This window comes from Cariama cristata, unplaced genomic scaffold (genome assembly GCF_000690535.1).
Source record: "Cariama cristata isolate BGI_N322 unplaced genomic scaffold, ASM69053v1 scaffold7190, whole genome shotgun sequence".
Classification (NCBI taxonomy): Eukaryota; Metazoa; Chordata; class Aves; order Cariamiformes; family Cariamidae; genus Cariama; species Cariama cristata.
In genome coordinates this window covers 1,114-14,989 of record NW_009592886.1, presented here as the reverse complement: position 1 = coordinate 14,989, position 13,876 = coordinate 1,114, and the positions used below count along the sequence as shown (strand labels likewise).

At 39.4% G+C, this 13,876-nt stretch overlaps 1 protein-coding gene across 1 annotated transcript in view; it reads right to left on the bottom strand.

Moving 5' to 3' along the window:
* The window catches only part of RET (ret proto-oncogene), a gene marked incomplete at its 5' end in the record, with an annotated part of 35,022 nt that extends 21,537 nt beyond the window's left edge, over positions 1-13,485 (bottom strand). Inside the window, 8 exons of the mRNA XM_009700208.1 lie at positions 1,153-1,263; positions 2,155-2,280; positions 3,450-3,708; positions 8,017-8,216; positions 8,683-8,884; positions 10,645-10,886; positions 11,371-11,664; positions 13,234-13,485. Of these exons, the coding sequence (XP_009698510.1) occupies positions 1,153-1,263; positions 2,155-2,280; positions 3,450-3,708; positions 8,017-8,216; positions 8,683-8,884; positions 10,645-10,886; positions 11,371-11,664; positions 13,234-13,485 (1,686 nt within the window). The remainder of the gene's footprint in view (positions 1-1,152; positions 1,264-2,154; positions 2,281-3,449; positions 3,709-8,016; positions 8,217-8,682; positions 8,885-10,644; positions 10,887-11,370; positions 11,665-13,233) is intronic.
* Positions 13,486-13,876: the final 391 nt, after the last annotated feature.

Below are 13,876 nucleotides of genomic sequence, written 5' to 3'. Positions count from 1 at the left end.
ATCTGATGCTGCATATGTTGCACATTACATGTTTTAGCATGGCAGCCTCTGGCACAAATATTTCCACTTTTAGAATGACACTGATTGCGGTTATTACCAATAAAGAATTCTTTTCAGATGATTAGAGAAGTTACTTGCATTCACTTCAAGGATTTCTGCCACTTTAGGGATTGTTTTTATGCACTCTAATGAATTAATTATCTTTGCAGTAAAAGTCATTTACAATACACAATGCCATTCTTGCATGTAAGAAATACAAAGATGCCTCTTTATTCATTCATTTTATAGAAGAACATAAGTCCTAACCTGTAAGAAAATGCTAGTTTCTGCCTGTAAAAAATGCTAGTTCTTCCATTTTAAAATGTAAACTTGGAGTATACAATGTCAGAGCCAGAAGAATTATTCAATAAACAGCTATGTCTTTATTCCTGAATTAGATACTGATAAGATAAGAAGATACACTTGAAAATTATCATCTCTCAGAAGACTGAAATTGCGCAAGTGCAATACACTGTTTTTCTAACCTTTATATTGTCAGGCTGATTTCTGAACTTGCAGGTATAAGCAGGTATACAAGTGGAATGTAGAAAGATGCATTGAAGAAAAAACACACATGTATTTCAGTTCTTCCTTCATAAATGCTGTTCATGTGAATCTCTGCCTGTATCTTCAAATAGATAAGGGATTGGATCACACCTGTCAAATAAGGCCAGGTGCATTTCCCCAAATGATCCTCTGTAAGCACATTTATTTTAAATTGAAATTTTTTTCTTCTTACTTATTTAAATTGGAATTCAAATAGGCATGGTTTCTATCATATTGTGCTGAAGTTCGGAAATAGGGCACTAAGCTGCCCAAAACCTATACCTGTTTCAGCAAGTACCTCCACTGAAAAACACTACCTGCAAATTAGCAGGGGGAGCAGAATGAGAATTACTGAGAAAACCGTATCTTTCCATCACTGCCAATAGGTGTTGGCTGACTGCCTTAAAAAAGAACAGCGTTAGTCCCCATGCCCCTAACTTTCTTGTACGATTCAAATGCAGGTATGACAATGCTAAATATGTTGCGCTTGTAAAGGTATCTGGGATCAAGAAAGTGAACAGTGATCAGGAGCGACACAGAAAAGTCCATCCTAAAACATTTCCATACTTGTGCAGTCTTGGGGGCACACAGCTGGGTCTTTGCTCTCAATCACATCACAGATGCCATCTGGACAAGTCTTGATACTCGGGGTGCATGTGGAATAGTTTGTGGTGATCCCTGTTAACACAGAAACAGACAGCCGCACAAATACCACGAGGCTTTGAAGGAAAGCTTACTGCATCTTCTCAGTGCATGTTGACACACCAAAGCACAGGTTACTTTTTAAAATAAACATCTATGAATATGAACATCATGTGCTAAAGTAATGGGCAAGACAACAACTAAAAGCAACTGGAAGAAATATATTTTTCACGATGTTTTCTGCTTTTGACAGCCCTTTGGGCATGTCACTTGCAATTACAGTGAGTATTACTTGAAAAAGAGCTAGTTGACCATTTTGAGACCAAAGAGTGACTTTCACAACTAAGGATGTCTACACAATTTCACACATACTTGAATATGAAGGTTACAAGCAGTCAAAAGAGAATTTGTGATACTCATGCAGTTTGAAGGGATAAAGTACCAGCACAGAAGCGTTGCTCTGGAAGAGTCAAGAGTACTGTCACCCATCAGATTTGTGCTACAGACCACAGAAAAGAGAGACAACAGCAACACTGCTGCTGTGCTCACTGTCTGTCTGCTGAGGCATGCTTGCTCAGAGGCTTATTGGTATGTTCCAATCTCAACTCATTGTCACAGAGATTATCTTGCAAGCCATAAATCACCCATTCCAGTTACACTGCTGCAAACCAATTCACTACCTGGCGTTTAATGTATTGTGTTCAACATCACCAGGGACCAAGACGAAGAATGACCATTCCAACTTAACCTCGGTTTCCTTCGTAGTGCATGTTTTGTTTGGGTATTATGATTAATTTTTTTAGCCCCAGCTACTGTGTAGTTTACTACACCATGTTGTCCAGCCAGAATACATCAATTTATATCTATGGAAGTCAAATGCACAATTACAACTAAACAGAAGCTTGGTTTCACACAACAGAAATGTACCTTTTCCACTCCCCTGTCTCCACTGGCATCTTCCCGTTAGCACTCCCAGGCCACCACACTCTTCACATTCAGCATGGTGCTTACTCACAGCACAAGAGTCAGGGCAGTCCTCTTCTTTCTTTAAAACTGTTAGGAAAATGTTTGCTGTCAGTTCAGGACAAGGGAGATGAGAATACACAAGCAAATCGGCTCAAATCAGAAGGAAAACTCCATTCTTTGGGGCAGATAGGAAGGAAAGAAAGATGAAGAAAGGAGTGAAACACCTAACACGTACTGACCCAACTATCAGTAAACTTAGATAACAACTAAAGAAAAGTCCAGGTGTTTCTCTTCTGTGAAATAAAAGATAAACAGCAAGCTCATGATGGCATGGTTATCTTTGATTGACAACACACTGTCAATGCCTAGAACTGTAGAAATGTGCTAACATTCTGATAACAGAAAAAAGGGAGACCATAAGTACTTACAGCTTCATACAAAACTTTTAATTAAGGGAAAACACTTAGTACTTGGGCTAATGCAGTAGTAGCTCAAAAAGCACCAACTAGAAATGTGATTTCGGACAGCACAAAGCTCTTGCAAATAGAAAAGTCCACTGCAGGCTCTTGTTTCTTCTTCCTCAATCCACTTGCTCTTGGCATAGGAGTTCTGATATGATAGAAGGGAATGGAAGCAATTATCAGGTAGAATTGTAAGGTTTTGCATAAAGTGCAATATGGTTTGGAGGGAAGTGATTATCTTTCCAGTGTAATCCTCCTCTGCTGTGGCTGTTATAGAATATTTCTAACCATCTGCCCTTATGAACTTTTCAGTAAAATGAAGTCAGTGCAATTGCTACATGAATGTTAAGCAAATTTTTTTTTTAACAAAAAGAAAAATTGGAGAGAGAAGTGGGGTGAAAGATGATTGAATAAATGTACTTAGGCCAGAGATTTGTGGTTTCATATATATATACACACATACACTCTTTTTTTTCCTTCCATAGGAATATGTGAAATACAAAATAAAGGTGTCACGCACACACACAAAAGATTCTTCTAAATCAAATATCATCATGAACATTAGGAATTGCCTATGATACACCACCTTTCTGTACATTAGTTCTTCAAACAAATATCTGCTACAGGCAGGTCTGAATCAGAACTCAAAATGAAAACTTTGCAATCTCCATCTTGTAGCTCAGACTCACTATCATTGTTAAGGCCATCAGTTTATAGATCACCCTACTAACACATCACCTAGTACCAGTAACACTTGTATACAAGTAAATGGTTCTGATTGACTCAGGTACTTACTGGTTCCTTCCAATACAATAGTGAGGAGTGTTTTGGTATGTTTCCTGCTCTGCTTGTCTGTAGCTTGAATAGTGTATTGTATTTCCTTGCATTCAGGTCTCCGCAGTACAGAGGAATCATTCACATAAAGGCTTCCATATTTGTCTTCTCGGCCTTGAAGTATGCTGACAGGATAGCAGCTTACGTTGAGGGACAGTAACTTGTAGGTGATGTTCACACCACGGAATTTCATGCAGTTTTCAATGCAGATTTTTCCTATCTAGGCTCAAACACCAACAAAGAAATCACAGACAACAGAAACAAAAAATATTCTATGCTTCCCAAAACTATTTGAAAGAAAACTGAGCATATTACACCCTGCAGAGTTCAGCATGTATCTAGGGTTTACAGATTTGATATTTTACTACCAATGCAGTACGTGAACGCTTCAACTGTGATTTATTTTCAGTAAAAACGAGAGGTAAAGCACTACCATTGTCTTCAGGCTAGCAGTGGAAATGCAAAAAGCCTTGACTCAGTGATATTTGGTGCCTACTGCTGATGGTGAGCAGTGTTCAGTGAGAACAAGACCCTGTGATTTGGGAATGTCTGAGTTCAGTCCCTGCTCTGTCCCAGGCTGGTCAGTGAGAAAAACTTTGGTCTTGCTTGAGAAAGCAAAGAGCTCAGTGTGAATAAAGCTGAGACTCTTTTCAAGTAAGATAGAAATTGCTAATACATAATTTTCATAATATTACAGTCAAGAAGTTTCTGGCCAGTAGAGTTCTCTGAAAGCCTTAAAAGGAATAAGAACCTCATTGTTTCCCATTTGCAATTTTAAAAACATTTTCATCTAAAAATGAAAATATATTGGTTCGCCATATTTGAACTTCTGCCTGCCAGAATATCTATGCTACAGCACTCTTCAGTCTGAAACAATTTATTTAAGAAGCACAGGAATGTAAAGCCCCGTCTCGTGTCCAGCTCCTATAGGAACTGATCCAAAGCTCACTTTGGTTTTTCCATTTACAAGAGTGGGATTCGGATCAGGCCCAGAGGCATTGGCTTTCCTTGCAGGGAAAACCACAATGTGAAGGGTGGGGTGTTATTGAAGGGAACTTGGTGATGGATTCTTTTCAAATGCTGCACTTAAGATGTGTTTTCAAGTTTTTACTGCTGGTAAAAGCATATCTGTACATCTTGGTTTTAGCATTCTTAAATGTAAAAAAAAAAAAAGTTTTTGTACTAAGACCTCTTCCTATGAACCTGGACTATTTAAATTCAGAAAGGAAGCTTTTGCAGTCCTAGAGGCATTCTTTGTCACAGGATAGTCCTGCTCCATCTAACTTATTCCCATTCACATCACTGACTGGTCATTTGGCACTATTTTTGTTGGTTTTTTTTGGTGGCAGCATAACATACAAAGACTATTAAAGCAATCAGAAGCTAGGCCATTTTTTCCATGCTGTCTCCTCTCCACAGCACGCTGGGACTGGCAGGAAGCAAGAGAAGTAAAGACAAGACTTCAACTGTTCATAAACTCTGTCTAGACACAAGGTCTAGACAGGTCCCTTCCAGAACCACATCATCTTAGCTTTGGTGCTGCATTGCAACTGGCAGTGTTTTGCAACTACTTAAATGGTGTTTCTTTGAAGCAGTAGGAGAACATAATGATGTTCCATGGCATTAACATTTCTATAGACTAAACTGTCCTTTCTGCCTACTGTGTCAGAACTGCTTTTTCCAGGCATCTTTTTCATCAACAGAAGTTTTCTGCAAAGGGGATGGAGAAGGCCCCATAAATCTGGGGTCCCTGATGAGCAGATTATCCTTAGAGTAGCGCATGGACCAGTTTTGCTTTCGCCGCATAATTTGAGGAGAAGCTAAAAATGCCCCTGTCAAGAAATTTCTACAGGAAAGAGAGGCTTTGTCTTTTTGCCTGATTCCACTAGGGAAAGCCCCAGCTTGTAACTTTGCTCTGCACCACAGGTTCTGAAGTTAGCACAGCTCTCAGATGCAGCAGAGCACAGCCCCAGGGGAAGGAGGTAGAAGCAGCCAGTTCCTCTTTCTCATGAGGAGGGTGAAAAATAGCCTGGTAATCAGGATTAACATCAACATACAGGGGAGGAACCTACAAGGGTGCATTTTGCAAGACTCTTAATAGTTAACAGAGAAATACCATTATCAGAAATAGGAACAGAAAAATCCATCTTTTGAGCTCCAGAGTTTAATAAAGTCTGGATAATGATAATGATAATGTTCCTCTTCACTGAATTCCAGGGACATTTGGACACAACCTCTCTAAAAATCTCAGCCGACGTTATTCATCATTTGTCTCAGTAAATGTCAATAGAGCTTTAAGTCCTTTGATAAGTTAAATGCCACTGGGCAAGCCTGTACCATCAGGCCATGCTTCTGTTATTCAATTCATTTAGCTGCTCATATAGACAAATGGCATCATCCCAGCAGTTAATCATTTCTTCACGTTCTTGTGTTTTTCTTAGGGCAAGAGACAGTTCAGCCTTCATATTGATTTGGCCCAGTACTTCTCCTCACTGCTCTGGCACATCATGGCTAATTATGCAGATGACTTTAATAATGTGAAGTGCTGGGGACTAAGCTGCTTACATTGACTTGTGCTCCAAGCCGAGCACACTGTAAATTCAAACCCAGTCTTGGAAGTGGATGACACTTTTAACTGATTGAGAATACCATCTTCAGAGCCAGGATGAGTTTTGCACTTTGCTGGTCAAGAATCAGAACTAAATCTCGTTGTGAATTTGTGTTTAGGCAGCACAAAGAAAGATCTCTTCCTACAGACTTGGAGTTCTTCTTGCCAGAACAGCCTTCCCTGCTACTACTGCCACCCCATGAAACCACACCATTAGTGGGAAGTGCCATTACTTCCAGAAACCCTAAAATTCCCTTTCAGATGTTTGACTGTTCTGACAACATGCAAAACCAGCAGCTTTAGAAGTTAACTGCTTTTCTTTTTTTTTGGTTTTGCATTCTGGAACTAGAAAACTATGTGCTCCCAGACTTCAAACGAATTGTTCAAGCAATCTAGAGTATGCACAGATAAACATGGATTAACCAAATTTAGTTTGGAATTCATTCATGCATAATATTATTGTATGCATACACCTATATATAAAATCTGTGTGTATATGTATATATATACACATATACATGCACAGGCAAAAAAAAAATTTCATTTATATTCATATATATCTAACAGTTAAGTTTTCACACTTTTTACAATTACAGTCATGTTGTGACATACATACAGTTGGGGCCCATTTCTAGATGCTAAGAGCTAGACTATGGCTATCTTACACACCTATGTTGTTACTTCTTTTAGGGGGAAACCCACTGGTTTCACCCTATCTCCAAGTAGGAGTTTTTTACATGGCTGAGAATAAAGCTTTCATAGTCTGGTGCTACAAAAACCCCAAACCTAACATGAAAAATATTGTGATCTGCACAAAAAGCACAGAATATGCTCTGAAGTTTCTAACAGACTGCAAATTTAAAAGTTGCAGCCACAAGACATCACAAAATGTCATAAGGTAGCAGCTTTTTGTAGGGAGCCTGCTATGTGAGCACACTTAGTATCTTTCTCGTACTTAGGATGTTCAGTGCAGACTACAGGTAAAATGTCCCTTGATGAAGCAGCAGCATTTTTATTGGTTGTGTAAGGCCTGTTCTGTACTCTGAAGAGCTATCAAGCCATAGTGCATTTCATCAGATTAAATATAAAAACATGCAATATATCTAACTTTCCTTTTTCTTTCTTTTTACAATGAGTCAGAGGCTTAAAGATTAATAAAACTGAATTCTTCCTTAGAAGTCTTCTAGTGAATTGGTTTTCTCTGCAATTGGGATGATCACATTTTAGTCTCAGTCCTCCTGTCTGCTACAAATACAGCGGCAGTTTCATAGCTTTATTTAGTTATGAGGTATACTTTCCAGCAGCTCTCCCAAAATGGCTCATCACTGATGTTTTTAATATTTACTTTCATAACATTAATTATATGGAACTAGTTCCTTATTAATGTACATGTTCCATAGGAATTACATTGTAATTTTCACCTGATTAATGTCAACCTGTTAGAAAGTGTTTCTGGAAGGCATTATTAATGGCAATGGTGGTGATTAAGCTAAAATGAAGGTTAAATTAGGAAACACATTAATTACTAACTAGCCATTTTCTAGAGAAAAGCCATTAACATAGTGGAATATGTAGAGCTAGGGCTCCAACAGGTAGGACAAATTTCTTTTTTTGTCCTTGATGTTTTTCCAGTTATTTATGCCTAAGCCACCCATGGTTGCAAGTCCTCCTATCTATAACGCATATTATTTCTCTCTATTAACACTTCCATGTGTGGGTCCTCCTCTGTTACTACGTGATGGGAGAGCTAGTGTCCAGTCTACCTGCTATCCACTGCATCCAGCAACAATCATATTGATATCACATTTTTCATTTATTCTACTTAAAGCAGCTAAAACCAACGCTTTAACGCATCTTGCCCCAGTGATCTATCTACTAAGCTCTGTCTCTAACAGAAAATATAATTAACACCATTCTTACTTGTGCAAAGCGTTCAGCATTTCTGTTCACTGTGAACTGGTAAGTCATGTTTGGAAACTGGATGCTGACAGGGAGGATGGAGACATTGAAATGAAGCACCACCGATCTTTCTGGGCCATGAAATTCTGTGTCATTCACCAGAACATCCAACTGGAAGGAACGATGCTCTGTGACTGAAATACTTTTATTCAGTACCAGTTCTGCAAAGGAAAAGATTAGTCTATTACTGACCCACATGATCTGCAAATGTATATTTTGATACTGCAATAACAACAAAATTATACATATCAAAATTAAACATATCAAAGTTATTCCTAACAGGAACGAGAAGGTGAGTTAAATATGAAAATATGCTCTTATGGAGTTAGGCTCTGTGCCATTCAAGATGCCTGGAGAGGTCCTCTTCCCTTCTACCTACCAAGCTGAGAACCCTACAACCAGAACATCTTGCTTATCAGTATACACAACATCATCCTGTATGCTCCCTATCCCAGAGATGCATAAACTCCATTTTCTCAGTACATGTTTAAAACTCAGCGTTTGCTTAACTTGAAATGTTTCAGCTGTCTTTGGCTCAGTATTTACAGAATGCTTGGAAAAGTTCAAGAGCTTATTGGTCAATTACTAGCAAGCAACTTCTCCTTTATTTGAAGAAAGAGACCTTACTGTACTCATGTCGAGTTCCCCTCACTTGGCTGCCATTTGGGCTGAAGTGGATTTCATCGAATATGTGCTCTACCCGAAATGTTTCACTTATCCAGGGATCGTCGGTAATGATCGTTCCTGTGTATTTCTTTCTGCTGCTTTCAAGGGGATAAATAGGTGTGGTGTCTGCATCGTATACAGTTAGCGTTGCAAGAACAGTTCCCTGGAAGGAAATAATAAATTACAATGCTGAATAACCTGAAGCTTTCTTCCTCTGATACATGTTTGGGAGATTGTAGCATTAGTCAAATAAAACCTTACAACTTTCACTCAAGCCCACTTTCATTCAAATTCATTTTAAACTTCAGGTTACCAGTATTTCACAGCTATTCGGATCTGAGTTAGAAGCTCAAAAGAAGATGGCAGTGAAAAAGAACTTGTCATATAGTCACTTGAGTCTATGTCTAAATACAGTGCTAACTTTTGAGGCAGGAAATGACTGCACATGCACAGCTCTTGATCTTTCCATTTTTTAAAATTAACGTTTTCTACATTATATTCTACACTTCTACAACGTATTCTACACTACTACTTAAAAAAGCAGGTAAGCAATATGTGCGCTTAAAAGACATGAAATACATTCAGAGGGGTCAAACTCCTTACCCAAATGACAGAAGTGGCCTGGTTTGTCTGTCTTCTGCTTAGCCTACTAGATTGCTGTTCTCTACCCAGACACTGAAGCCATAAGGCCTTTAAGATTTTTATTAGCAATTCTGTTGTTTCAAGTTCATTTACTGACTAGAAAAGATTGAAATTTTTCAAATATAATGCTTTTTTTTCCTCTGCAAAATGCCAGTGAAAATCACTACGTTCTGAACACTTTGCAGGCATGTAATTTCAAAGAGAATATTTTACTTTATAAAACAGTTTTATGAGACCTTCACTTTCTATCATCCTGAGCTAAATGAAACTCCCAAATCTCGAAATTTTCAAAAGTAAAAAGGAATTACTTTTTGCCCAGGCAAATGTGATGTGTTCATGGGTGTCTTGTCAACACTTGTTCTACTCGGGAGGTGGCAGCAAACTCCCAAGATCATTCTTTTCCCTTTCAGACAAATACAAGCAAAACTTACTTTGAAGGGAAATTTGACTACAAAAAAAGATGTTGTTGTTATGAAACAGAGTTCATCTCACAAGAAATGCATCATTTAGGCCCCACGAGAAGTGCCTTCTCTATACCATTGACTTATAAAGGGTTGTTGCTCCTGTGGAAGAGCCAAAGAGCCCAGCTATACACTTCTGTCCTGAAGCAAGGGGTGTACGGGTGCAGGGGGCACACGCAGGGACACCCAGGGGTTCGGATCTCTGAATGATCACCTTGGCGCAGTAAGGGAAAAGCAGGAGGGGGGCACCATTAATGCAAGATCTGGGAGCTCTCCCTTAACAGCCTGACACTGGAAACTTTAACACCTTTGCAGGTGCAATGTTTGTCTGCAGAAAGCAACCGCTTCTTCTAACTTTCTGTTACTGGTACAGCATTCAAATGGATGTTCTGAATGTAGTTCTGATATCTTACATAGATTTGCATATATGGGAAGGATACACACATACACTTGCTTTAAGAACACTCAGTTTTAGTCACCTGGCAAAGTAAGCCTGTAATAAATACTCCTCAGTATGGGGAGACAGATCAATCCTGACCACAGTCTCAGCAATAGTGCACCCTGACCTCAGGAACTGCTCACATTTCTTTACACTGTTTAATTCCTAACTCAAACTCTTCTTCCTTTGGGGCCTGAATAAGATATAACTCGGGGAAGAGGAATCCCACAAACTCAGAATTTTACAATCACAAGTCTGTAGAGTATGGTGTAGTGATGTGCTTGTTGCTGAGATCCACTACCCAGAGCATGGCGTTTCCCAGTAATCATGCCTCCCGCCACTGCGCTGCTAGTTCAGGGCCTAGACAAAGGAGAAGATCACCTCTTTCCTGTTGAACTCCACGACAGCATCTGCAGTATCAGTGCCATTGGGAAGGAAGGGAGGAGAGTCATCTTCATCTAACACATTCACCAGGAAGGGCACCTCAACCTGCATTTCCCTGAAGCCATCTCTCACAGTACATTTGGCAATCAGCTCATATCTCTCTCTCTCTTCTCGATCTAGGCGTTGTGTCACACTCACGCCAGTGGTGTTCTCATTGTATCGAAAGGGCATACCTTCAGCTGGAAAACATAGCCACAGTATAAAGAGGGACAATCGTTTCCCATTATATGACTCTGATAGTTTTCTCCTTTAATACTCTTTTGCAATCCAGTAAATCCATTTGGACATCATGACTGCATGATAAAAGGCAGACTCAGAAGTGAAACAGAAGGAAGTTGTTGGGGTTATATTAGAGCAGGCAGAAAAGATGGAATAGATGGGAAGACCCTGCAGTCTAGAAGCAGCACAATTTAAAGCTCAGGATACTCCCAGTCTGCTTTTAGCAGGTGCAAACTTCTAAAACCAATCGCTTCCTTAGGAAAGGGAATAGTCCTCCTTCCCATCCCCTCTATATCTCAAAGGCAAAATCTTCAGGCTCAGTTCACATTTGCAACAGAATTTCCTTTATAGAAGCAATCTAGAAGATCTACTGCAAAAGAGATCTTAACAGTGCAGCCCTTTACATCTATTGCTGGTAAGCGAGTGGCACAGTTCCAGTTTTACCTGCCAGCAGTTTGTAGGAAATGCTGAGATTCTGACACAGATGATGAACTGAGGGTAACTGGAGCTGATGAAATGTGCCAGGTGGTTTATTCTCCTTGATGTGAAAGGAGAGATCCATTTCTGTGAAGCAAAGCTGCCTTGCTGTCAGGGAACTGCAAGCTGGTGCAGTAGCATTGATCAAGGAGAGGAAAACCGTGGTGCGCGTAGCAGAGTCGCATTCCTTCTCTTGGAAAGGGTGGGATGAAAGGAAGACATACAGCATCACCTTTGATAACGGCATCCAGTTTCCTACAGCTTCAGGAAAAAAAAAAACAAACACCAGAAGAAATATTTTACAGAAGACAAGCATTTCTTTTACTCATTTTGTACTATACTCTGTTATTCCACAAAAAAAATACATAGTCCTATTATGTAATAAAACAACTCTTCAATACGTCACCTGCTGGTGGGAAGACCTTAAATCTTAATAACCCCATTAAGCCAGAAAACTATAGGGTTTTTACGTTGTAGAACTTCACAGAAGGGTATCAGCATTCTGTCTGTAAGACGCTGACATAAAACAAGTCACTATTAGTAATCAGCTTTTTGATAGGACTGGTTTTTGGAGGGACTAGAACAGAGTGGAGTGGCAGCAGAGAAAAAGAGTGCATGAAACAGCAACAGCTATTCAGGACAGACCCATAACTACTATCATTTAAGTCACAGCATTCTGATAGTTTATTCTAGTTGAGGATATGGGCCAAATTGTTTACATTTAGAGGACAAATTGCTTCATAATTTTGAAATATAAAGAGTTGGTCACAGGTAACATAGAAGTTAAAATCAACCCGTGCTATCTACTAATACACCCTCAAGCCTTAATTATTTTACTTACCTTGGTTTGACGACAGACAGAATGATAGTATCCCTGTAACACATCTAATCACTTGAAAAGATGCTCTAGGGCACTTTGATCCATATGAACAAAACAAGTCTCTCAAGTTCTGGATAGCTGTTATTCCTTTGTTCAGTTACAAATAGCTGTCTGATATTCATGAACACCAAGTACCCAAAACGCAGTGAAAATGGGTGGGATATCAAGCACTCAACACTTAAAAAATAAAGCAGTGCCTGAAGTTGAACATTTCAACATCAAGGCACCCAAGTCAAAGGGTAGTGTTGATATATGGCTCTTACAAACTCAAGACAGTTACTACAGACTCTCTCCAACAGCAGAATTTCTGCAGCTGATCACAGCGGTATGCCATTAACTCCTCACCCATTTCCTCCTCCACCATCTAATGATACCTAATTTCCTCATAGATCAAAATCACCAAAACCAATTTACTGCTAGAGTATAAAAGAAGGGAGAAAAACCAAGATAATTAATTTCTGTAGTTCAACAGTAAGCTTCTCTAACAAAGCCAGATCTCAAGAGAGGGAGAGAGGTACACTTAACCATTTCTTCCAACAGCTGTTTGGTGTGAATCCATAGTACCAGAGTTCAAGGACCGAGTTTGAACTAAGTGCCTAGCATTAACCTAGCGGAATTGGCTTAATTTGCATCAGCAAATCAGTAAAGTGGTGACTTATACAGCTGTGAAATGCAGAAAAAAAGTATTTCAAGTAATGCAACATTCACACCATACTGGAGTCCACAGTGTGAGCAACTGGATCTGTCCTAGATCAGTGTTTGCTTTGGCCTATGGTTCCCTGCATTTGCTGTGGGTGTCATTGGGTCTGGTTCCTCATTTTAAAAGGGCTGATATGTTTTTTTTTTCCAAATTTGATGCTCATATGCTGATGGATAAGTCTCACGATCTGAAGGTACTTTGCTTGAACAAGAGATACTTCAACAAGAAAAGCTAGTCTTCTCATACTTACACAGCATGTTAAAGTCCTCTCTATCCAGGCTTTTGCTGAGGTAGAGAAGTCCTGTTTTTTCTCTGATTTGAAACCAATGATTTTCATGGGATCTTGCTCGAGAAACGATGAGATTCTGGCACAGATGAAAGTGGGCCGCTTCCCCATGTGAATCCCTCAAGGCATGGATGCGCAGGAGCGGCGTACCTGCTGGCTGATCAATGTAGACATTCTCCGAGTACTCTTTCCTGGGGAAGTAGAGACCAAAGGCAGCTGCAAAGGAAGGCACACAAGAGAAGATGTGCTCCCAGTTAAATGATTTTTGCACTGGCATTTTCTTAAGAGATGCATTTCCAAAGAACCAAAGCTGTCATTCTCTAAAGGATTAAACAAGCCTTAAAAAAGATGTGGAAAAAATGCAGATCCTCATCTGCTGCATATAAATATAGTTTTACTGCACTCCAGCGAGGAATATAGCCACCAAAAATTTTGCCTATAGTTTATGTTCAAGTTACAAAATAATCTGCATTTTGAAAGCAAAACTGCTTTGCTGTAAACATAGCACAGTTTAAGAGGAATGCTTAATGATGCTCTGCTTGCCAAACTTTACTTAAGTTCATATCTGGAGCTCTCAGCTATAATTCCACTACATCACAGATGATAT